Genomic DNA, 26403 nt, shown 5'->3' with positions numbered 1-26403 from the left:
AAGCCTTACCCTGGGGCTGAGGCAGATCAGAGGACCCTGAATGCAGTTTGTGGGTTTCTTGGCCTGCTGCTGCTGTGTCTGGATCCCCTGGGCTTGACGGGCCCTGGCCCAGAGGGAGGGTGAGGTGCTCGGTGGACGCAACTGCAGTGACAGAGGGCGCTGTGGAGGGAGAGGGCAAACCAGGAGCATGGGATGAGGAGGGGGGAGACGAGACGCACGAAGAAGTGAATGGTGGCGGGGTTGGCGGTGGCGGAGGGGTGGGGCAGGCTATGCCGGCAGGGTGGCTGTGTGGCAAGATGGTGACCGGGGAAGGGGCAGGAAACATAGGTGGGCCGTTGGGAGACGGCGAGGTGGACTTCTGGGAGAGCGGAGACGGGGCCGCGATGGGGATGAGAGGCCGTGGGCCGGCAGCCTTCCCTGGTGGACTGCTGATCATGACCGGAGGTGACGGGGGCAAAGGTGTGAAGTTGTACGCTGAACACACCACAGACTTGGCTGCGGCGGCAGGGTTGGGGACCGGAGCCGGAGCAGGAGGTGGTACCTGGGAGAACGCCTGCTGTCTCCTTGGAACAGTGGCGTAGTGGGGAAGGACAGGGTGGAAGGCCGAGCCAAGCGATGTGGCAAAACGGGACGCAGAGTGCCTTAATGGCGGTGTAGGGGGTGTCGTGGAGGAGGACAAAACGCCTCCCGGGATTGAATGTGCGGATGGAGATGTGGGCGTGGATGATGTTCTGCTATACTCCTGAGGAGTGGGACTGTACAGAGTGCTTTCAAATGCTAGTTGGACAGACAGATATGTTGAAGGACAACAACAAGGGACAGTAGGGAAGGCACCGACGCAGGAAGGAGGCAGCCATCGTGCATACAACAGAAGGTCAGGAGAGAGGTGGAAGGAGGGGGGGAGAAAATGGAGCAGATGAAGCAAGAAAAAGAGCACATAGCTAAACAACAGTTTGATTCAAGGGTGTTTACATTATATCAATTAGCTGAAATGATGCTGCTTTGTTAGTAGACAGAAATCGTTATAAAGTGCAATATAGACAAAGCTTTTATTGACTGGCTGAGAGAAATGACAGAAAAGACGGATGTCAGAATCGGGGAAATGCAACTCATCTAGCCAAGCAAATGGACACAAAAAAGCTTCATTTACTCCAACAGAAGAAATATAAAGTACATCCATCTGTTTTCGTACCTCATATCCTATTAGGGCTAACTTAAGATATCCTAGTGCACTTTTGGCGAGAAATAGTTCACATATAGTTCATGTATATATATATATATATATATATATATATATATATATATATATATATATATATATATATATATTTTAGGGCTGTCAAACGATTAATTTTTTAATCGAGTTAATTACAGCTTAAAAATTAATTAATCGTAATTAATCGCAATTCAAACCATCTATAAAATATACCATATTTTTCTGTAAATTATTGTTGGAATGGAAAGATAAGACACAAGATGGATATATACATTCAACATACGGAACATAAGGACTGTATTTGTTTATTATAACAATAAATCAACAAGATGGCATTAACATTATTAACATTCTGTTAAAGCGATCCATGGATAGAAAGACTTGTAGTTCTTAAAAGAAAAATGTTAGTACAAGTTATAGAAATTTTATATTAAAACCCCTCTTAATGTTTTTGTTTTAATCAAATTTGTAAAATTTTCAATCAAAAACTAAACTAGTAGCCCGCCATTGTTGATGTCAATAATTACTTACACAATGCTCATGGGTGCTGAAGCCTATAAAATCAGTCACACCCAACCGCCAGCAGAGGGCGGCAAAACTCCATAAAACACAACAAGTGAGCGTTTTACTGTACAGTCATTTAAATCATTCTGAGCGGGGCATCTGCGTTAATTGCGTCAAATATTTTAACGTGATTAATTAAAAAAATTAAATAACGCCCGTTAATGCGATAATTTTGACAGCCCTAATATATATATATATATAAGGAAAACAACAACCTAAACAGGCATGTTTTTATTTTTGTACATTTGCATTTTAAAATAAAAATATACTGCTCAAAAAAATAAAGGGAACACTAACAGAACACGTTGTGGATCTGAATGAATGAAATATTTTTTTATTAAATGCTTTGTTCCTTCCATAGTTTAACGTGCTGACAACAAAGTCAGACAAAAACTATCCATGAAAATGAAATATATCAACCCATGGAGGTCCGGATTTGGATTCATACACAAAATGAAAGTGGAAAAACACACTACAGGCTGATCCAACTTTGTTGTAATGTCTTTTAAACAAATCAAAATGAAGCTTAGTAGTGTGTTTGGCCTCTGCATGCTTGTATGACCTTCCTGCAACACCTGGGCATGCTCCTGATGAGGTGGCAGATGTTCTCCTGAGGGATTTTCCACCCAGATCTGGACCAGCACATCACTGAGTTCCTGGACAGTCTGAGGACCGACCTGTCATCCTGTAGGATTCCAGGACACAGGTACTTACTCCATGAGACAGGGCCGTAGAAGATCCTTAAACCCCGAGCAGGATCGGTATCCACTCCTTTGTTCAAGGAGGAATAGGATGAACACTGCCAGAGCCCTACAAAATGACCTCAAGCAGGCCACTGGTGTGAATGTTTCTGACCAAACAATCAGAAATGGGCTCTATGAGGGTGGTCTGAGGGCCTGACATCCTGTAGAGACCCCTGTGCTCACTGCCAATCACCGTAGAGCTTAAGACGCATTTGCCATAGACCCCCAGAATTTGCAACTATGCCAGTGACTATGTGCTTTTCACCAATGAAAGCAGGTTCAACCTGAGCACATGCGACAGACGTGAAAGGGTCCGGAGATCCCATGGAGAACGTTATGCTGCCTGCAACATCATTTAGCATGACCGGTGTGGTGGTATGTCAGTGATAGTCAGGGGAGGCATATCCCTGGAAGGACACATAGACCTCTACAGGTTAGATGATGGCACCCTGACTGCTATTAGGTATCGAGATGAAATCCTTGGACTCATTGTCATAAGCTACGCCTGTGCAGTGAGACCTGGGTTCATGACAGTCCATGACAATGCCCAACTTCATGTGGCTGTAGTATGCAACAGTTCCTGAAGGAAGAAGGAATTGATAACATAGACTGGCCCCCATGTTCACCTGACCTAAATCCAATAGAACACCTCTGGGACATTGTGTTTAGGTCCATCTGGCAGAGCCAGGTTGCTCCTCAGACTGTCCAGGAGCTCAGTGATGCCCTGGTCCAGACCTGGGAGGAGATTCCCTAGGATACCCTCCGTCGTCTCATTAGCAGCATGCCCAGGCTTTGTAGGGAGGTCATCCAGGAACTTGGAGGCCACACACACTACTGTGCCTCATTTTGACTCGTTTACATGAAAGTTGAATCAGCCTGTAGTGTGTTTTTCCACTTTCGTTTTGAGTATAACTCCAAATCCAGACCTCCATCGATTGATACATTTGATTTTCATTGATAATTTTTGTGTAATTTTGTTGTCAGCACATTCAACTATGGAACGAACAAAGTATTTAATAAAAATATTTCATTCATTTATATCGGCAATGTGTTACGTTAATGTTCCTTTTATTTTTTTTGAGCAGTGTATAAGACTAGGACAGCAAGTGACCTGTTAATGCCCTAACATCCACAGGAAATGACCTGAAATGCCCCATAATTTACTCAATGTCTGCCCATGACGGCCATAGAACGAATGTTCATTTGCTGCCATCCCTCCCACTTCAAAAGGATTGGACATTTAATATTTATAAACTATAAATTTCAATTCACAGCGGAAGGATAAAAAGTAGTGCTGTCAAATTTATCGCATTAACGAGCGGTAATTTTTTTGAATTAATCATGTTAAAATTAGGGCTGTCAAAATTATCGCGTTAACGGGCGGTAATTAATTTTTTAAATTAGGTTAAAATACGCAATTAATTGATGAAATTAACGCACATGCTCCGCTCAAATTGATTAAAATGACACCAGGGTAATGGCCGCTTGTTACTTGTTTTTTGGTGTTTGGCGCCCTCTGCTGGCGCTTGGGTCCAAATGATATTATGGGTTTCAGCACAATGCGTGAGCATGGTGTACTTATTGACATCAACAATGGCGAGCTACTAGATTATCTTTTGATTGAAATTTTTTAAAAATTTTAATAAAAAGAAAACATTAAGAGGGGTTTTAATATAAAATTTCTATAACTTGTACTAACATTTATCTTTTAAGAACTACAAGTCTTTCTATCCAAGAATCACTTTAAGAGAATATTAATGTTAATGCCATCTTGTTGATTAATTGTTATGATAAACAAATACAGTACTTATGTACCGTATGTTGAATGTATATATCCGTTTTGTGTCGTATCTTTCCATTCCAACAATAATTTATAGAAAAATATGGCATATTTTATAGATGATTTGAATTGCGATTAATTACGATCAATTAATTTTTAAGCTGTAATTAACTCGATTAAAAAAATTTAATCGTTAGACAGCCCTAGTTAAAATATTTGACGCATTTAACGCATGAGCGAAATGACCCGCTCATGCAATGCCTCAAAAAGATTACAATGACGCTGTTTTTTGCATATTGAGAGCTAAGAGGTAGAGAAAGGTGTCTTGTTTTGTGCTTTTTCTTAACAAAGGTATACCACACATGACATGCTGGCACTTTGTTTCTTTATTACTACATTCAGCTTCAACATTAACACAGCTTACGGCTCTCGGCAGGCTGTAACTCTAACTCACTCCTGCATCATGTGAGTAAACAATATTGGCGCCGCATGCACTTCAGGGTGCCTCGGATAATTCTATATCAGAATATTACAAAAGGCGAGTGGACGTTCATTGGACGTTTATTAGCATAAGCTTCGGCAACTCCTTCGCAAAAAACATAAGTATCATTTAATGAAAGCACAACAAAAATAATATCGCTCATAAAAAAAATGTTAACCAAAGACAAGCGCTTCAATCTGTATTAATGTGGCCCTATTCTCACACAGGTAAACAACAGTGCAAAGAGAACTGGCATTCCCAAACAAAAAAAGCTATGCAAAATACACATAAAACTTACTCAGACTTTGGTCAAACTCTATTCAAAACATTTCATTTAGCTCAACAAATACACTGGATGGCAATATTTAGTCACAATATACAGACTGTCAGAGGTCTCGTACATTGTGAAGCCAACAACTAAATGAACGTAAGGTACAATGAACCCGGAAACTACGGCGTCAGTCGAGGGGCGAAACGCACCTTTGGCTAGATCTCTATTTCAATCACTACCTTTCATAGTTAAAGACACGGTGGAAGAACGGCAGGGAGCCCATGTGCCAATAGGGAGCTACTAGTTTATTTTTTGATTGAAAATATTACAAATTTTATTAAAACAAAAAACATTAAAAGGGGTTTTAATATAAAATTAGTATAACTTTTACTAACATTTATCTATTAAAAACTACAGGTCTTTCTTTCCGTGGATCCCTTTAACAGAAAGAATGTTAATAATGTTAATGCCATCTTGTGGATTTATTGTTATAATAAACAAATACAAAATTTAAGTACAGTATGTTGAATGTATATATTCGTCTTGTGTCTTATCTTTCCATTCCGACAATAATTTACAGAAAATTATGGCATATTAGAGATGGTTTGAATTGCGATTAATTAAGATTTAATTTAAGCTCTGATTAACTTGATTAAAAAATTTAATCATTTGACAGCCCTAATAAAAAGCACTTGCTTTTCTGTGTATTAGCTGAATTTTAGAATGTCATAGAATGATTTCCCGATCCACGTATTGATAATTGTTGTATCGCGATATCTTTAGTTAATGAGCCTTGTATCGTATCGTATCGTATCGTGAGGTACACAGAGGTTCCCACCCCTACTTTTTGATACCACTGCGCCACTGATTATAACAAACTAGTGTTGAGAAGACCCATCATCTAGAGGCTTGAGGCTTTTATAAAGCAAACATGAATTGATACACAAACACACACAAAAGTGAGATGCATGGGAGACACCACTTAAAAGACAGCAGAGCTGATGTATTCATTGGACTGACTGGCTTATCTACATGTGTGACTTCTCCAAGTTAAATGCTCTGACATCTCAGGCCTAGCTACACTACATCCATTGCTTACCACAACTTGTACTTCAATACTTGCACACACGATTTCTTGCTTCTTTTCATCCTCCATACTTTTTCCATATTTACTAGGATTTTTGTTTTTATAAATACTATTATTGTTTCTTTCAATATTTTTGCCTTCATAATCTTTACTCCTATTTTCTTTCTCTTTGTTCACCTGAACATACAATGGACCATGTTACCAAGAAACACCATCTGATAACATGCATACAAATAACATTAAAGCAAACAAGAGAGATGAAATTAATTCTTCAAAAACTCTCCTTAAACTAAATTAAATTTTCACCAATTTAACAGCGCACTATAGCAGATTGGTGGGCAACAATGGTAGTGCAACAAGGATCAAAATATTGAAGCGCACAAAATCCCCAGAGGTTGTGGGTTTGATTCTCCCCCCTGATGAACTCGTCTTAGTATCCTTCAGCAAGATACTTAACCTCACTTTGCTCCTGGTGCTGCGTCACCAGTAGGTAGGTGAGGATACATTGTAAAGCGCTTTGAGGACCTTAAAAAGGTGAAAAGGCGCTATACAAGTGTAACATCATTTACCATTTAGTAAACACAAGTACACGAGGATGTAGCACAAATACACTTGCTTGTACCACAAGTACACGTACTTGTAGTACAAGCACACGGAAGTACATGTACATGTAGTGGAAACACACGCAAGTACGCAGACTTGTAAAACAAGTTCGCGCATGTGTAGTACAAGTACATGCAAGTACACGCACTCGTGGCACAAGTACATGCAAGTACACGCACTCGTGGTACAAATACATGCAAGTACACGCACTCGTGGCACAAGTACAGGCAAGTACACGGACTTGTAGTACAAGCACACGCAAGTACGCGGACTTGTAGTACAAGTACACTTAACTACACGGACTTGTACTAAAACTACACGCAAGCACACGCACTTGTAGTACAACCACACGAAAGTACACATACTTGTAGTAAGTACACGTACTTTTAGTAGAACTACCTGCGAGTACATGTACATGTAGTAGAAACACGCGCAAGTACGCTGACTTGTACTACAAGTCCACGCAAGTACACAGACTTGTAGTCCAAGTACACACAAGTACACAGACTTGGTGAACAAGTTTACGCATGTGTAGTACAAGTACATGTAGTACAAATTCACGCAAGTGCACGTACATAAAGTACCAGCACACGCACATACAGACTTGTAGTACAAGTTCACGCACTTGTGGTACAAGCACATGCAAGTACATGGACTTGTAGTTCAAGCACACGCAAGTACACACACTTGAAGTATAACTACACGAAAGTACACGTATTTATAGTACAAGTACACGCAAGTACACGTACTTTTAGAAAAAGTACATGCAAGTACATGTACGTGTAGTACAAGCACACGGACTTGTAGTACGAGTAGACATCAGTACACGCACTTGTAATACAGATAACAATAGTTGAGTACAATTAAGTACAGGCTTTTGTAGTTTAAAGTAACGTACTTGTGGTAGGTCTACAAGTGCATGACGTATACTGTATGCATATTATTGTCTTAAATGGGTGCAGCCAAATCAACTTACTATTCCGGTCTCATTACAGCTAATCAGCACAACTCTAAAAACCTGTACTCACTCCTAACCAAAATCAATAGACCCCTTAATCCACTCCCCCGTCTCATGTGCTCTGCTAATTTTTGTGAAGCAATCCTTACATTCTTCTTCACTAAAATTACTGACATTCACCAATCCCTGACTCACCAAGGAGCTGCAGTTTCTGGGACTGATCCTACTCCCTTTCATGTTCCTCCCATCAGCCCCCCTCTCCTCTCTTTGGTGACATCATCACCAAATCCAAACCCACTACCTGTCATCTTGATCCTCTTCCCACTGCCCTCATCAAAACCCGTTTTCCCTCAATTGTCCCCCTCATCATTACTATCATTCACTCCTCACTCATATCCTGTACAGTTCTTCCATCTGTCAAAACTGCTTCCATGTCCGATTGCCTCTAACCACCTTTTCATCCCCTCTTCTTCTGATTATAACTTTCGGATATGGCACGATAAGGGTATCAAATCATTTGCTGACATGTTTGAAGATGGACACTTTGTATCATTTTCTCAATTGACTGAGAAATATCATCTGCCCAGAACTCACTTTTTTCGTTATTTGCAAGTCAGGCATTATGTGCGCTCGAATGTGCCCAATTTCCCCTTAGTACCCAGTCCTAATCCATTCGACCAGTTTCTCTCCTTTGATCCACTTTCTGAAGGTGCACTGTCAAAACTGCAAAACTACATTTCATTATCACTGGGTTCAGCGATTGATAAGGTAAGGGCAGCTTGGGAACAAGATTTGGGGCATCTCCCTGATAATCTGTGGGAATCTATATTATCTTCAATACATAAATCATCAATCTGTGCTAGTCACTGCCTTCTTCAGTTCAAGGTGGTGCACAGGGCTCACATGTCCAAAGCTAAACTGTCCAGTTTTCACCCGAACATAACGGCCACCTGTGATAAATGCAAATTTGGGGACGCTACATTGATACATACGTATTGGCTGTGCTCCAAAATGCAGAAATTTTGGTTTGATATTTTCCAAACTCTGTCCATAGTACTAAATAAGAATATTAACATCAATCCTACCCTTGCTTTGTTTGGTATTTTTCGTGAAGATAATGATCACTTGTCATCTACAGAACAACGTATGATCAATTTTGCTCTGCTCTTGGCTAGACGCACAATTTTGTTACATTGGAAGGGGGCTGCTCTGCCCACGCTTGTCCAGTGGCGTCGGGACTTAATGGCTTGCCTCAAACTAGAAATGTTGCGCTTCTCTTTGACTAGGTCAAGGAGAAAGTTCCAAACGATGTGGGATCCTTTTCTGACGCACTTTCACAATACTCAAACAAAGCCATGAGAGGTGCTCAGATGTTCGGAGGGAACCCTTGAGACGTATGGATAAATATAATCACTCTCTTCCTATTTTTTCTTTTTCTCTCTCTAAAGATGAAGATATATACAGATATGGACATAAATGCAACAGCTTTTATTTTGTGATGCATTGCTTTTAACTCATCATTGGTATGGGATGGCGTGGCTCAGTGGTCGAGTAGTTGTCCCCCCAACCCACAGGTTGTGGGTTCGATTCTCTGCCCTGATGAACACGCCTAAGTATCCTTGAGCAAGATACTGAACCCCACATTGCTCCTGGTGCTGCGTCCCCAGTAGGTAGATGGCGATGTAGTGTGAAGCGCCTTGAAAAGGTGGAAAAGCGCTATACAAATATAACACCATTTACCATGTATTTGTTTGCTTAAATACTATAGTTATTCAGGACATTTGGGGTTGTGGGTGGGGAGGGTTTATCTTGTGTTATCCTGTTTGTAAATTTCTGTTTGTTTATATACATGGAAAAATTGAATAAAAACATTTGAAAAAGAAAAGAAAAGAAAACTGCTTCCATCACACCCATTCTGAAGAAACCCAACCTGGATCCCACAAATTTCAATAACCTCCGCCCCATCTCCAACTTACCTTTCATTTCCAAAATTCTTGGAAAAAACGTTGCATCCCAAATCCATAACCACCTAATTACCAATGACATTTACAAGCAGTTTGAATCCGGTTTCCGCCCCCTCCATAGCATAGACTCTGGTCTATTATCAATCCTTGTCCTTCTCGATCTCACTGCCGCCTTCGACACCATTTCCCACACAATCCTTCTCGACCGGCTCTCCCTTGGTATCGCCCACACACCCCTTTCGTGGTTCACTTCCCACCTGTCCGACCGCACACAATCTGTCAAATTCGGCCCCCATAAATCCAAATCCCTCCCTGTCTCTGCTGGCGTGCCCCAGGGTTCTGTTCTGGGGCTGCTCCTCTTTATCATTTACATTCTCCCCCTCAGTTCCGTCTTCCGCAAACACAACATTCACTTCCACTATTACGCGGATGACACCCAGCTCTACATTTCCTCAAAACCAACCTCCTCCCTTTCACCTTCCTCCCTCACCCTGTGTTTAGATGACATTAACTCCTGTTTCTCCTCTAATTTCCTCCAACTCAACAGCTCAAAAGCAGAAGTCCTCCTAGTTGAAACAGCCGCCATGCTCTCTCAAGTCAGAAAGTTCTCTATCACCATCAACAAAGTACTGATCTATTCTTCTACTCAGGCTAAGAGTCTGGGTGTCATCCTCAACAACACGCTCTCCTTCTGGTCACATATCAATGGAATCACCAGATCAGCCTACTTCCACCTTTGCAATATTTCTCATCCCCTCCCTTCTCTCCCCCACCATACTGCTTCCACCCTGGTCTGTAGTCTAATAATCTCCCGGCTCGATTACTGTAACTCACTGCTCTTTAGTCTCTGAAACAAGTCCCTCCAAAAACTGCAGCTCCTCCAACACTCAGCAGCAAGCCTCATCACTCGGACCCCCGCCACACACCACATCACCCCCATCCTCCGTCAACTTCACTGGCTTCCAGTCAAACAAAGAATCAATTACAAGATCGTCATCATTACCTTCAAAGCACTCCATGGCTTGGCCCCTCCCTACTTTTGCAATCTACTCTGTTTAAACAATCCACCCCGTCCACTTCGCTCTTCCACTATCCTCCACCTTTCCGTCCCCCGTGTCCATCTCTCCACCTTTGGTTCCAGAGCTCCTGACCCCCTTATCTTTGCATTACATCTACCCTTTCACTTTTCAAATCCAGACTCAAAACACACCTTTTCACTCTTTCTTACCCACCATGATCCCTAGCTCTGTTATATCTTTACGTCTCTTTATCGTGCTTTTAAACATTTTTTATGATTGTTTTGTTGGTACTGTGATTCCATCTCTCTTGTGAAGCGTCTTTGTGTGGCTTGAAAAGCGCTCTAGAAATAAAATGTATTATGATCATTATTATTGTTACTCCTTCTGCAATCTTTGTTTACGAAGCCTACAGAGTTCTGGCAACCCGGATGAACTTATCTCTAACTTGGCTGATGGTAGAAGGCCGGATATCCGTTGTAAATACAGAATCAAAATAATAACAAATTTTACAGGCTGACAATTGACTCTATAAAATAGGAAAATCTGGGTTTTACCATTGAGAACACTTCTTTTTAATGCCTATTGAAATATTAGGGCCATAAAATGAATAATTTAAGTGCAAATCTTACATATTGCTTCTTTAATCACCAATACAAGTTTATTCTTCCTAAAATCTTCATCAAAATACTGTACCTATTTCAGCAAGTAAATAAGCACAGTAGGTGCACTGACGATCAAATCACTGTGTACAGTGGGCCAAATAAATATTTAGACAACCACTAATTGTGCAAGTTCTCCCACTTGATTATATTTGAGAGGCCTGTAATTGTCAACATGGGTAAACTTCAAACATGAGAGACAGAATGTGGTTTGATTGATTTTTAAATAATTTATTTGCAAATCATGGTGGAAAATAAGTATTTGGTCAATACCAAAAGTTCATCTCAGTACTTTGTTATGTACCCTTTGTTGGCAATAACGGAGGCCAAACGTTTTCTGTAACTCTTCACAAGCTTTTCACACACTGTTGCTGGTATTTTGGCCTATTCCTCCATGCAGATCTCCTCTAGAGCTGTGATGTTTTGGGGCCGTCGTTGGGCAACACGGACTTTCAACTCCCTCCAAAGATTTTCTATGGGGTTGAGATCTGGAGACTGGCTAGGCCACTCCAGGACCTTGAAATGCTTCTTACGAAGCCACTCCTTTGTTACCCTGGCTGTGTGTTTGGGATCATTGTCATGCTGAAAGACCCAACCACGTCTCATCTTCAATGCCCTTGCTGATGGAAGGAGATTTTCACTCAAAATCTCTCGATACTTGGCCCCATTCATTCTTTCCTTTACACAGATCAGTTGTCCTGGTCCCTTTGCAGAAAAACAGCCCCAAAGCGTGATGTTTTCACCCCCATGCTTCGCAGTGGGTATGGTGTTCTTCGGATGCAATTCAGTATTCTTTCTCCTCCAAACACGAGAACCTGTGTTTCTACCAAAAGTTCTATTTTGGTTTCATCTGACCATAACACATTCTCCCAGTCCTCTCCTGGATCATCCAAATGCTCTCTAGCGAACCGCGGACGGGCCTGGACGTGTACCGGCTTCAGCAGGGGGACACGTCTGGCAGTGCAGGATTTGAGTCCCTGGCGGCGCATTGTGTTACTGATAGTAGCCTTTGTTACTGTGGTCCCAGATCTCTGTAGGTCATTTACTAGGTCCCCCCGTGTGGTTCTGGGATTTTTGATCACCGTTCGTGTTATCATTTTTGATGCCACGGGGTGAGATCTTGCATGGAGCCCCAGATCGAGGGAGATTATCAGTGGTCTTGTATGTCTTCCATTTTCTAAAAACAGTTGATTTCTTTACACCAAGCGTTTTACCTATTGCAGATTCAGTCTTCCCAGCCTGGTGCAGGTCTACAATTTTGTCTCTGGTGTCCTTCGACAGCTCTTTGGTCTTGGCCATAGTGGAGTTTGGAGTGTGACTGACTGAGATTGTGGACAGGTGTCTTTTATACCGATAATGAGTTAAAACAGGTGCCGTTAATACAGGTAACGAGTGGAGCCTCGTTAGAAGAAGTTAGACCTATTTGACAGCCAGAAATCTTGCTTTTTTGTGGGTGACCAAATACTTATTTTCCACTCTAATTTAGAAATAAATTCTTTGAAAAAATTAAACAATGTGATTTTCTGTTTTTTTTTTCCACATTCTGTCTCTCGTGGTTGAGGTTTACCCATGTTGACAATTACAGGCCTCGCTAATCTTTTCTAGTAGGAAAACTTGCACAATTGGTGGTTGACTAAATACTTATTTGCCCCACTGTATATCATATGTATGATGAAGTTTTTCTGCTCATTTCTGGATGAAATCAATAGGTAAAAAAAGCATAGTATGGAAGATAATGGTAAACAGGATGCTCGCACGGACAGGCACATGATAAAAATGAAATGTGATAAAGAAGAGTTAACAGTAAAGAATACACTCTATATAACAATGTTGACACCCCCACTCCCAAAAAGCAGTGTAATTTTGCATCCTCTGTGTTTTCCCTTAACGCGTGATCTCACCCCACCCTCGATCTGGACAATTTTGTAAGCAGTCACACACACAATCTCCCCTGAGGGTCTCACCAGCATTTTCCCTGATGTATTTTTAGCTTGTGAGTAACACTGCCGAACTGTGTCAGCCTTCATGTGTGGTCATGCGTGCATATGCTAATAGGGCGAACATAGCAATGAAGCGTGCCACAACACTGTCATCTTTCTGACCCAATACTGAATTGTAATTCCCTTCTTACGGTTGAACGAAACCCTCGTCCGTTTCATTGTCAGTTTGCCATGAATTATAGGCACTGAGTAAGCACCGTACTGTGCTTCTCTGCTTGATGCAAGTGTCAACATTTTAATGTAATATGGGAACATTTGTAATACTGTGTTCTTTTAAGAGTTCCAAATATAGTCAGATAGTCATGATGCATGGATGTCATGGCAAAATGAGCTTTTGATTATCTTTTTTGTGTGTATTTGTGTTTAATTTGACCCCATTTAAACCCACAATTGATTAAAAAAAACAACAACAACAAAAAAACCCTACAGCGCTCTCCACCTCCCCCTTTCTTTTTGTATTTGCCTGTCACCTTGCATCACCTCAACACTCTCAAGACTGTGCTGGGAGACACAGCAAATTCTGGATGTGCCAGCAATACCTGACCGATCAACTTCTGCTGAATGCAAATGAAATTCTCCAGAACTAGGCAGAAATAAGCCAGAAAGGATAACAAGAATTGCCCCTCTACCATAGACTTCATAATGATATTGACGGGACATGGGCCATTAATCAATTGTTCGCGTGGCGGTCGAAGCTGACCGAGTGGAATCACAGACAAAGAGCTTTTTTCGTTAAAAATTCTTGTGAACAAATGCTTAAATCCCTGAATTCTTTATAGATATGGACATAAAACAGTCTGGATTCTTGGTTAAAAACACAAATAAAACCTGGAAAAAAAACGGAGCAGTGAGCATTTATTCACACAAATATTGCGAACTATGATGCTAGTCGTTAAGCAACTTAGCGGCCGCCATATGTAAAGAAAGACCTTTTTCCGTTGAAAATTCTTGTGAATAAATGCTTAAATCCCTGAATTCTTTATAGATATGGACATAAAGCAGTCTGAATTCTTGGTTAAAAGCACAAAAAAAAAAAACCAAAAAACGGGGTAGTTAGCATTTATTTTACGCAAATATTGCAAACTATGATGCTAGTCGGTTAGCAAATTAGCGGCCGCCATATGTAAACAAAGAGCTTTTTCTGTTGAAAATTCTTGTGAATAAATGCTTCAATCCCTGAATTCTTTATAGATATGGACGTAAAACAGCCTGAATTCTTGGTTAAAAGCACAAAAAAACCCACAAAAAAAAAAAAGGGCAGTTAGCATTTATTTTATCCAAAAATTGAAAACTATGATGCTAGTCGGTAAGCAAATTAGCTGCCGCCATATGTAAACAAAGAGATTTTTCCATTGAAAATTCTTGTGAATAAATGCTTAAATCCCCGGATTCTTCATAGATATGGACGTAAAACAGTCTCGATGCTTGGTTGAAAGCATAAAAAAAAGTGCAGTTAGCATTTATTTAACGTAAATATGTCGAATGTGCTGCTAGTCTTTAAGCCACTGTGGCGTCGCCTTATCACCACAAAGAGTAGTTAGCATATATTTTATGTAAATATGTCAAAGTACTACGGTAGTCTGTCAGTCAATGCGCTGCCCGGCATATGTAAACAGAGCTTTTCCGGTGAAAATTCTTGTGAATAAATGCTTAAATCCCTGAATTCGTTAGAGATGTGGACATAAAACAGTCTCAATTCTTGGTTAAAAGAAAAAAAAAGTGCCGTTAGCATTTATTTTACGCAAATATGTCGAATGTGTGGCTCGTCTTCAAGTTCACTGTGACACCGCCTTACCACAAGCAAGAGCTTTTTACGTTGAAATTCTTGTGAATAAATGCTTTAATACCTGAATTCTTTATAGATAAGGATGTAAAACAGTCTCGGTTCTTGGTTAAAAGCAAAAAAAATGTGCAGTTAGCATTAATTTTACGTAAATATGTCGAAGTACGATATTAGTCTGTCAGTCAATGCGGCGGCCGCCAAATGTAAACAGAGCTTTTCCCGTGAAAATTCTTGTGAATAAACGCTTAAATCCCTGAATTCTTACAGATATGGACATAAAACGGTCTCGATTCTTGGTTAAAAGCAACAACAAAAAAAGTGCAGTTAGCATTTACGTAAATATGTCAAAGTATGATGCTAGTCTGTCAGTCAATGTGGCGGCCGCCATATGCAAACAGAGCTTTTCCGGTGACAATTCCTCTGAATAAATGCTTAAATCCCTGAATTCTTTATAGATGTGGACATAAAACAGTCTCAATTCTTGGTTAAAAGCAAAAAAAAAACGTGCAGTCAGCATTTATTTTACGTAAATAGGTCAAAGAATTATGCTCGTCTGTTAGACAATGTGGTGGCAGCCTTAAAAAAATGAGCTTTTTACGTTGAAAATTCTTGTGAAAAAACGAAAAATATAATAATTACCTTGAATCCTCGAACAAATCACTCCTGAGACAATCCTTCCTGTTTGTATGCGGTACAGCTTTCGTACTTTTTCAACATAAATCCGGCGTTGGATGTTCCCTGCATGTGTCGCTGCGACCGACTGCGAATAACTGAAGCGGATTGTGGGATGACCCCCTACTTGAAAGTGTGGCGCAGTGAAGGTCGAATCTGACCCGTCAATATCATTATGAAGTCTATGCCTCTACTTAAGCTGATATCCTTGAATTGTAATGGACTCAGTGTTGTTTTTGTCAACGATGACGACAACGGAAATATTTCGTCAACGAACACTTTTTTTCATGTCGATGACAAGACGATAAGGAGGTAAAAACGTGTTTTGGGAGACTAAAACAAAATGAGAGGAATGCCAGTTTTCGTCCAACGAGACAAAAATGCACCCTAGTTTCTGTCACATGTTCACAATGTGTGACATTTTTTTCTAGTTAGCCTGCATCGTAGCAATGTCTGGTTGTGTCACTTGTTACGTGCCAGTATCCTCTCCAGTCTCCAGGCTTGCACACATGGTATGATTTTTTTTTCTATCTCAGCCAGAGAGAGTATCCAATGTTGTTTTAGCCTTTAAAGGTCTGTGCTGAGTGATCATCACCAGTGTTGTTAATCTTACTTTAAAAAGTAATTACAGTTACAAACTACTGCTCTCAAAAAGTAATTGAGTTAGTAACTCAGTTACCTGAATGTAAGAGTAGTTAGTTGTTAGCTGTTTTTTTTGTTGTTGTTGTTTTTTTTAACATAGGTCACACTACGTGGAGTTCAAAAGGTTTTTGGGACTAGCCCAATTCTTTAACCTAAACTTAACTTGACACAGGTGTATTGCAATAGCTAGATAGTAACCTTTGCTATGTTTGGAAGTCATTTAATGTTGTGAATCAACTGTTAAAAAGTTGTTGAAATTGCTCCCGTTGTTGCATTAGTTCAGGTCTACATTCAACATGTGAAAGTTGTGAAACGGTTTCATCATTTAAAGATAGTATCAAGTCAAGATTTTGCCGATTTAGTATTTTAGATAAAAAGTTACTTAGGTTCGCTAGGGGGTTCTCTACAACAGAGCCTTCCTGAGAAGTCTACTGCTTTAAATGGCGGCTGTTTACCAATGCCGGCGAGTATCATTTCGCATCTAGTTCTCTATACATGTGCTAACGCCGCTGTGTCTGACATTTCGCATCTAGATCTATATTCATGTGATATCTACCATAGCATCATGTGGGCGTAGTTTGAGGCTATCAGCTACAGTCAGGTATTATTGGAGCCACCTAGCATGCCACAGACAAGCGCATAAACCACACAACTAAACTTACGCATGACACTAGAGTCATGATTTTCCTTCTAAAGAAATTGCAACCCAAATGCGTTGTCTTGTGTGTGCGGTAAAACATGAAAGGGAAACGCAACTGAAAAGAAAGTACGGCTGGCTGGATCATTGAATTAGAAAACATGGCTCAATCCAGTCAGCAAGCAGACAACAATAACATAAGGATTGCGTAAAAGGGTTTATTGAACACACAAACCACGCAATCGCGAAGAGGGAGACACAAAAAGGGTCTGTGACAGTAGGTAGGGATCAATAAAAACAAAACAAAAAATCAAGGGAAAACCACGGTGAGAGGCAGACAAACGAAAAAAACAAGGCAATGATGCAACTAGAAACGAAGGGATATACAAAATGTCCAATGGCAGCAAGTCAATTTTTCGGCAAGCCGCCTAGGATTGATTTAAAGACACTGCTGATGAGCTAGAATTAGATGCCGGTACAACTCATACCACAGCTCTGTAACAAAACAATCTGACCAGCAGCAGAATATGATAAAATCATGCCAGTCGCTTGCTTACTAGCTAGCACACCTATTCTCCCAGTCCAGGCCAACCGCGTCATCACCCCCAGCGTGCATTGCGCGCGTAGTACATACTCCATAGGTCAAAACATGTACTAAATATTATAGATTTTTTAATTAATGGCATAATATACTGTATGTGTTTTTAATAACATATTTTAGTAAAAGAGAACAATTGTGGCTTATTTAGGGGCTACAAGTCCGAGGTTCACTTTAAGATTAGGAAGGGTGAAAGAATGTTCGTTCCTTCGAAACCAGAGGATTCACAGTCACTCTTTTTGATTTTCGAGGCATTTACAGGTCACTTTCTGTTCATTTTAGGGAGAGAGAGTTTGAGTCACTGCCTATTCATTCACAGGTCATTTCCTGTTCTGTAACCCAAAATCAACAGGAAGTGACTGAAAATCAGCAGGTAATGACCTGAAATGGCTCAAAATTACCTCGTTGCCCATCACGGTTTCACGGTATTGCAAATACAGCTCTTACTTTGAGATATCTGGGTCTTTTTTCCATTGAACAGGATTTTTATTCTTCAAACCATATTACCAATTGGAACATAAGTATAATAAAAACAAAATAACAAAAAATAACATATATATATATATATATATATACAGTATATACAGTGCCTTGCAAAAGTATTCGGCCCCCTTGAATCTTGCAACCTTTCGCCACATTTCAGGCTTCAAACATAAAGATATGAAATTTAATTTTTTTTGTCAAGAATCAACAACAAGTGGGACACAATCGTGAAGTGGAACAACATTTTTTGGATAATTTAAACTTTTTTAACAAATAAAAAACTGAAAAGCGGGCGTGCAATATTATTCGGCCCCTTTACTTTCAGTGCAGCAAACTCACTCCAGAAGTTCAGTGAGGATCTCTGAATGATCCAGTGTTGTCCTAAATGACCGATGATGATAAATAGAATCCACCTGTGTGTAATCAAGTCTCCGTATAAATGCACCTGCTCTGTGATAGTCTCAGGGTTCTGTTTAAAGTGCAGAGAGCATTATGAAAACCAAGGAACACACCAGGCAGGTCCGAGATACTGTTGTGGAGAAGTTTAAAGCCGGATTTGGATACAAAAAGATTTCCCAAGCTTTAAACATCTCAAGGAGCACTGTGCAAGCCATCATATTGAAATGGAAGGAGCATCAGACCACTGCAAATCTATCAAGACCCGGCCGTCCTTCCAAACTTTCTCCTCAAACAAGGAGAAAACTGATCAGAGATGCCCATGATCACTCTGGATGAACTGCAGAGATCTACAGCTGAGGTGGGAGAGTCTGTCCATAGGACAACAATCAGTCGTACACTGCACAAATCTGGCCTTTATGGAAGAGTGGCAAGAAGAAAGCCATTTCTCAAAGATATCCATAAAAAGTCTCGTTTAAAGTTTGCCACAAGCCACCTGGGAGACACACCAAACATGTGGAAGAAGGTGCTCTGGTCAGATGAAACCAAAATTGAACTTTTTGGCCAGAATGCAAAACGATATGTTTGGCGTAAAAGCAACACAGCTCATCACCCTGAACACACCATCCCCACTGTCAAACATGGTGGTGGCAGCATCATGGTTTGGGCCTGCTTTTCTTCAGCAGGGACGGGGAAGATGGTTAAAATTGACGGGAAGATGGATGCAGCCAAATACAGGAACATTCTGGAAGAAAACCTGTTGGTATCTGCACAAGACCTGAGACTGGGACGGAGATTTATCTTCCAACAGGACAATGATCCAAAACATAAAGCCAAATCTACAATGGAATGGTTCAAAAATAAACGTATTCAGGTGTTAGAATGGCCAAGTCAAAGTCCAGACCTGAATCCAATCGAAAATCTGTGGAAAGAGCTGAAGACTGCTGTTCACAAACACTCTCCATCCAAACTCACTGAGCTCGAGCTGTTTTGCAAGGAAGAATGGGCAAGAATGTCAGTCTCTCGATGTGCAAAACTGATAGAAACATTACCCAAGCGACTTGCAGCTGTAATTGGAGCGCTACAAAGTATTAACGCAAGGGGGCCGAATAATATTGCATGCCCGACTTTTCAGTTTTTTATTTGTTAAAAAAGTTTAAATTATCCAATAAATTTTGTTCCACTTCACGATTGTGTCCCACTTGTTGTTGATTCTTGACAAAAAATTAAAATTTTATATCTTTATGTGTGAAGCCTGAAATGTGGCGAAAGCTTGCAAGGTTCAAGGGGGCCGAATACTTTTGCAACGCACTGTGTATATATGTGTATATATATATATACATATATATATATATATATATATTTTAGAGCTGTCAAAATTATCGCGTTAACGCGCGGTAATTAATTTTTTAAATTAATCACGTTAAAATATTTGACGCAATTAATGCACATGTCCCGCTCAGACAGTATTCTGCCTTTTGGTAAGTTTTACAGCAAGGCTTTTTGTGCTGTCTAACAGCGAACTCTTGTGGTCGCTTTGCGACATGGTTTATTGTTTTCTTGCCAGTTCAATATGGCTGCACGACGTCTCGGGCTGACGCCTAAGTTGTAATGTTGTGCTTATATGATCCTTGGACAAGATTTGTCCATAAGTATGGTTGTTGTAAAGAATGTACATATTATGTTAGTAAGCGAAATGTTATATTTTTTGTATGAGACGCTTTTTGTTTATGTTTAGTGAACCTGTATAGCGTGCTAAGCTAACGTTGTTGCTAATGCAATGCTTGTGTACTTTTTTTTGGTAGTTTTACGACGGTCTAAAGAGGACAATGGTTTGAGGCCATTTCATTAATAAATCAGATGAAAAAGGAAGAAGTCTGATTATTAAGGCGTCGTTCACTAGCTGTCTAGCTTTGGAAAAAGTAGACGCTTCGGAGTGAGGACAGCATAGACAGATTAAAATGACAGTAGAGTGAAATGCCCACTACAGTACTTACGTACCGTATGTTGAATGCATATATCCATCTTGTGTCTTATCTTTCCATTCCAACAATTTATTTTACAGAATATATATATAATTCACAGAAAAATATGGCATATTTTATAGATGGTTTGAATTGCGATTAATAGCGATTAATTAATTTTTAAGCTGTTATTAACTCGATTAAAAATTTTAATCGTTTGACAGCCCTAATATATATATATATATATATATATATATATATATATATGTCCCCTGCCTACTGCCCATAGTTAGCTGGGATAGGCTCCAGCACCTCCGCGACCCATATACATATACTGTATGTTGTGTGTGTGTGTGTACTGTATATATCTACGTTTAGGTGAGCCTAAACCCACAGCTCAACATTATTACCATCAGAACAATAATAAATAAATTGTTATCCATAAAAAGCATGTGCGTATGACTCGTATCATGTTTAAATTATACACACACTGTCTTTCTCAATACAGGCAGTTGCCAGACAGAAAAAAAAACATGTTTTACCACCGCTAGACACGCTAAAAACGCTGGTGTTAACTCTCGTAGCTTTTGGGAAATGTTCATGACCGTGTTTACTAGGCGAAATCATACTGGAGGTATTGCCTCCCCAGCAGCCACCCTTTGCGAACATATTTTACATGTTGGTTGGTGGCCCTCCTCTCAGCCGCGGCCGTCTGTAACTTTTCTGTAGCCAAATTATTCCCATACCAGCGATTTCGTTTTCTTTAAGGGGGGAAAAAGTTCAGGAGTTTAACCTCATCCAGCCTCATGTAGCACAGCTGACTCACTGACACTGATCAACAACCGGTGGGGGAGGGTGGAGCCTTACAGCTGCAAGCGAGGGATTTCTCCTTGCATTTTTGGACAGAACAAATAGCTAATACCTTGGGCACGGTATGAAGAAAAATTTTGCAGTTTTTAAACCTTGACGTTTTGATACCACAGTATACCTTCAAACCGATAATCGGCACATGTCTATTTGTAATATGTTCTAGAATGATTTCCTGACCAATGTACTGATAATTATTATATCGCGATATTGTGAGCTCATCATTATCATGAGCTTTGTCTTGCAAATCGTATCGTGAGGTACCAAGAGGTTCCCACTTCTAATTTAGAGTGTTCGATCAGCCTACCATACATATTTTGGGGATGTGGGGGAACCGGAGTATGCGGAGAAAACGTACGCAGGCATGGGGAGAGCATGCAAACGCCACACACAGGAAGGCCCGGGATTGAACCCTTGATCTCAGAACTATGAGGCTAACCACTCTGCCACCATGCCAAACTACTCTTTCAAACAATCAGGATATTTACAGACAAGTATGAAATACATTAAAATGCCATTCTCTGGACTCACAATATGAGCTTCGTGTTAGTGAAGGTTCATGAGCGTACTGAAGCATAAAAAGCAGCCATGCCCAAAAGTGTTAATCAATTGCAGTGGCATTTGTGTTAAAATAACACATTTATCAAAGAATTACAAAAGGATTAGAGGAAAATATTGATACAAAGACTCAATACCTAATGGACTGCAAAATAACTGTTAAAAGTGCAACACTCACCAGCATTCGAGATGCGTCTCCCTCTTTCCCAGTCTTGCTGCTCTCTGTCCAACTGTTCTTGCTGCTCCTTTTCCTGCCTCTCTCTCTCCACCTTCTCCCTCTCCATCCGCTCCTGCTGCTCCTGACGCTCACGCTCCAGTCGCTCCCTCTCGGCCTGCGCCTCTCTTTCGCGTAGCTCCCTTTCCTGACGCTCCCGTTCTTGACGTTCCTGCTCCTGACGTTCTCGCTCTTGCATCTCTCGCTCCAGGCGCTCCCTTTCCTGACGCTCCCGTTCTTGACATTCGCGTTCCTGGCGCTCCTTTTCGATCTCCTTCTGCTTCTGGAGCTCCTGGAGCTGCCTGGATATTAAAAAAAGAAAAAAGGACAACAGACAACGATGAATAAAAATGCCTTAATTCATACTGACTTCTTCAACTAAAACCAAGAAGTCGTGGTTGAAACAACTACAAGTTGTAGTGGTTCTGTCTACTGTGTTGGAGTAAATTAAGTTAATTAGCGGCGGGCCCATTTCTTGACCCTTTTGACCACCAAGCAAGTACTGTTGGCATTACATAACGCACATTATTATATAATACTTGCTACAAGGCATAACAGGCATGTTATGCAACCTAAAATTTAGGTAGACGTTGAGTTGAATTCTGCACTGACCGACAGGAGGAACCTAAGATATTAAAAAATAAATCATGAATTCTTCCTAAAATAAAGACAGACATCCGAAGCGTTTAAAATGTGAACATATTGAGCTGGATGGATGCCATGGAAGATTCACTGTCTCTGCATTAAATGCATTGTGTGAAATTCAACATCTGGTCAGTAAGTGGCAGCAGAAGGCAGCAGAATGTAGCGTGAGGGATGGAACGACGTCACAGGTTTGAGACATAAAGTCGACTTTCTGCTGGCTCGTGTCTAATTTGATGAAACTGCAATAATGCCTGTGGAGAATTAAGCTGTCACTGCAGCATTTGGCTCACACGCTGACAGAATAGAAGCAATAAGAACTTTTATCAACAGTCATTTTCAATTTTCTGTAAGAGGCTTTGTCATTGCTTTGCTGAAAAGCACATGAGAAATATTAACTTCAAGTCAGAAACTCATTTGGTATGAATAAAGTGGATGTTTGAATGTATGTGGCAATGAGAATTCACGACAAGCAATTATATAAATGTACAGTATATACAACCCCTAGCAAAAAGTATGGAATCACCAGTCTCGGACGAGCATCCACTCAGACATTTTATCATGTACTGTAGAACAAACTCTCCAAGGAATGCTTTAACAGTTTTAGCTCTGTGGCATGATGGAAATGTCTGGAAAATGACAAACATATTTTCATTTCAGGCAATCATCTTTGTAAATCTCACTGGAACAGCACCAAACAAAAGTTCCAGCATCGTCACCTTGTCCGATGCAGATTCTTGACTCTTGACACCTTGTCCAATCATAGGCGGAGTTTGACGTTTGGGGCATGTTGATGACCCCGAAACGCAGTGTCAGCAATAAAATGAACTTACAAGAATATTTATAATAATAAATTGACAATGAGCGTTTTTTGTTTCCCATCATTCTTGAGGGGGATTCTACATCAGGCTGCTTAGGCCATACTTTTCCCTAAGATTGTCATTCATTGAATTTGGTAAGCCCGCCGGTGTTGTGCCAATGTAGTTACCCCAGTCAAAAACTGTATCCCCTGGGCGGAGCCATATGGAGGTAGATTTGTGTCTTTATTATTCAATCCAAAAAAACAATTTTTAAAAAAAATGCTTCAATCAAAATATATATTTTCAACCCAAAAAAAGTCGCTTCAATTAAAAAAAAAAAAACGAAAAGTGTTTGATTGCAAAAATAAATTTGAAACTCAAAAAACAAAACAAAACAAAAAAATACTTGTGAAAGCTATTTTTGGCTAGGACATTTTTGTCTTTAATATTCAATCAAAAAATAAGTTGCTTAAAAAAAATATATATATATATTTTCACAAGGAAAAAACACTTCAATCAAAAAAAAGAAATTCAATCATTGAAAAAGTTTTTGAATGCATAAAATATTTGAGATTGAAAAATTTGCATTTGAACACTTAATTTTTCATCGAAAACGTTTTCTTTGATTGAAATCCTTTTTGTATTTGGGCCATATTATTTTTGTCTAAATCATTCAATCCCTAAAAAAGTTGCTTCAATCAAAAAAATATTTTCAATCCAAGAAAAAAATCATTTGAAAAATAAAATTGCCTTCCCCTAAATTTTTTTGGTTGAAAATTCTTTGCAAAGCAAATGACCGCCTCAGGTGCTAGTCGAATGATTTGTTCGAAAGATAATTTTAAACCATTATAGAAATACATTTTTTTGTTCATTTCATTCATTTTTGTAGCAGTTTTATTGCTTTACAACTTATATAGGGATGTCAATTACATGCAATGACACTTTTCGGCCACCGTGGGGGCCTCTGCCAACCCCCCTGGCAGCCCCCCCCCGAAATCCGCTTATGTGTCCAAAAGCGCTATATAGGTATAACACCATTTACCATTTACCAAGGTGATGATGCTGGAACTTTTGTTTGGTGCTGTTCCAGTGAGATTTACAAAGATGACTGCCTAAAGAAAACATCAACATTCCGTCAGTCCTTGATAATATGGGGCTGCATGTCAGGCAAAGGCACTGGGGGGATGGCTGTGCTTAAATCTTCAATAAATGCACAAGTTTACATTGAAATTTTAGACTTTCTTATCCTTTTAATTGAAAATATGTCATTTTCCAAGATGACAATGCATCATGCCACAGAGTTAAAACTGTTAAAGCATTCCTTGGAGAAAGACTCATCCAGTCAATGGCATGGCCTGCAAGTAGCCCGGATCTCAACCCTATTGAAAACCTCTGACCTGCAAGAATGATCTGGTAACCGCTATCATAGAGAGTTGGCACCAATTTGATGAAGAATATTCATCAAGTCCATGCCTCAGAGACTGCCAGCTGTCATAAAAGCCAGAGGTGGTGCTACTAAATACTAGAGATGTGTTTTGATTGTTATTTCTTTGTTTGTTTCTCATGATTCCATATTTTTTTTCCTCAGAATGGAGTGATTTCATATATATTTCCGTGCACTTGCTCTATAAAAGTAACATTTACTGACCACCACAATGTTTTTATTCATTTCTTATAGTATTTGTGAATGCTAAAGAGTTGCACTTTTGAACTAATTAAATTTTTTTTCCAAGCTTTTTATCTGAGTTTGTTCTACACGATAAAATGTCTGAGTGAGTGCTCGTCTGAGACTTTTTGCTCGGGGTTGTATTAAGGTCAAAAAAAGGTCACTCTAACTGGTACCAGTGAAATCCGACTCAGCATAAATGTTGTTTGCTTAAACACAGTTCCCTTTTTCCTTCTGTTGAAGAAATGGTGTCACACACAGTACTGCTTCACTATTTCATCACTTTAGTACAGTGGTGCCTTTTTTAGTGGAATTAACCAATTCACATGAAGCAACCAACCACCCTTTTTCTGGACTGCTTATACTCAGCAAGGGCGTCGGTGAGGGACGGTAGGAACATAACACTACCAACTTTTCAGGATGCTTAAATTGTCAAATCCCCACCAACTTTTGGGCAACCTTATTTGCATTATATAATAACTTCAGTTATATAGGTCATTTAGTCCTCCCATATGTTGTAAGGATAGAATAGACCCTACCGTTATTAAGTGAATTATTTTCATCATGTTCAGATTTACTTTGACTCCTTTTCACTTGCTGTATGTGTCAGTCCATTTTTTTGCCTCAAACTATCGTTTGATTGGCTGATGTTCAGTTCAGTTCAGTTTAAGTTTGTTGTCCCCTAAGAAGAGGAAACTTATCTTACAAGCAATGACAGTGTATCTTTTCAAATTATTTAATTTGAGATGGACAGTTAAATGTAATAGACCATAATGTGATGTGACACAATATAAAAAAACAATTTTCATCTACTGTCCCACGTAGGCTACAATACCATACAACTGACAGTGCTATGCCTGCCTGCTAAGCAGCAAAACAGTATAGCTTAACATCCTGTGCCTGCCCCCTCCACATTCCTGTGGTTATCAAGCCCTAAAACAGTGATGCGCCTAGATTTTTTGACAGCAAAGTCATTTATAACATCAGTGAAATCCAGTTTTTGAGCAAGCTCACGCTCAATGGAGAGCATGTTGTTACCGGCATCCCAGAGGGGCCGCTGTCCCCTACGATATGACCGGCTTCACTAATTTGGCGCAGACAAAGCGGTGGGCGAACGTAAGGGGGTGAGATAGGAG

General features: G+C 40.0%; 1 protein-coding gene across 8 annotated transcripts in view; it reads right to left on the bottom strand.

The window, feature by feature from the left end:
* LOC130907543 (protein enabled homolog) overlaps window positions 1–26403 on the bottom strand; it is a 270375-nt gene that overhangs the window by 50837 nt on the left and 193135 nt on the right. For 6 of the 8 annotated variants that reach the window (XM_057822770.1, XM_057822769.1, XM_057822768.1 and 3 more), the window contains 2 exons: window positions 22124–22461; window positions 10–777 (listed from right to left, as the gene is read on the bottom strand). In XM_057822770.1, the coding sequence (XP_057678753.1) occupies window positions 10–777; window positions 22124–22461 (1106 nt within the window). The remainder of the gene's footprint in view (window positions 1–9; window positions 778–22123; window positions 22462–26403) is intronic. The other 2 variants (XM_057822775.1, XM_057822776.1) reach the window with 2 other exon arrangements.

Source organism: Corythoichthys intestinalis, chromosome 19, assembly GCF_030265065.1.
Source record: "Corythoichthys intestinalis isolate RoL2023-P3 chromosome 19, ASM3026506v1, whole genome shotgun sequence".
In the NCBI taxonomy this organism is placed as follows: domain Eukaryota; kingdom Metazoa; phylum Chordata; class Actinopteri; order Syngnathiformes; family Syngnathidae; genus Corythoichthys; species Corythoichthys intestinalis.
The sequence above is the reverse complement of the archived record's forward strand: the minus strand, read 5'-3'. Positions and strand labels throughout refer to the sequence as shown.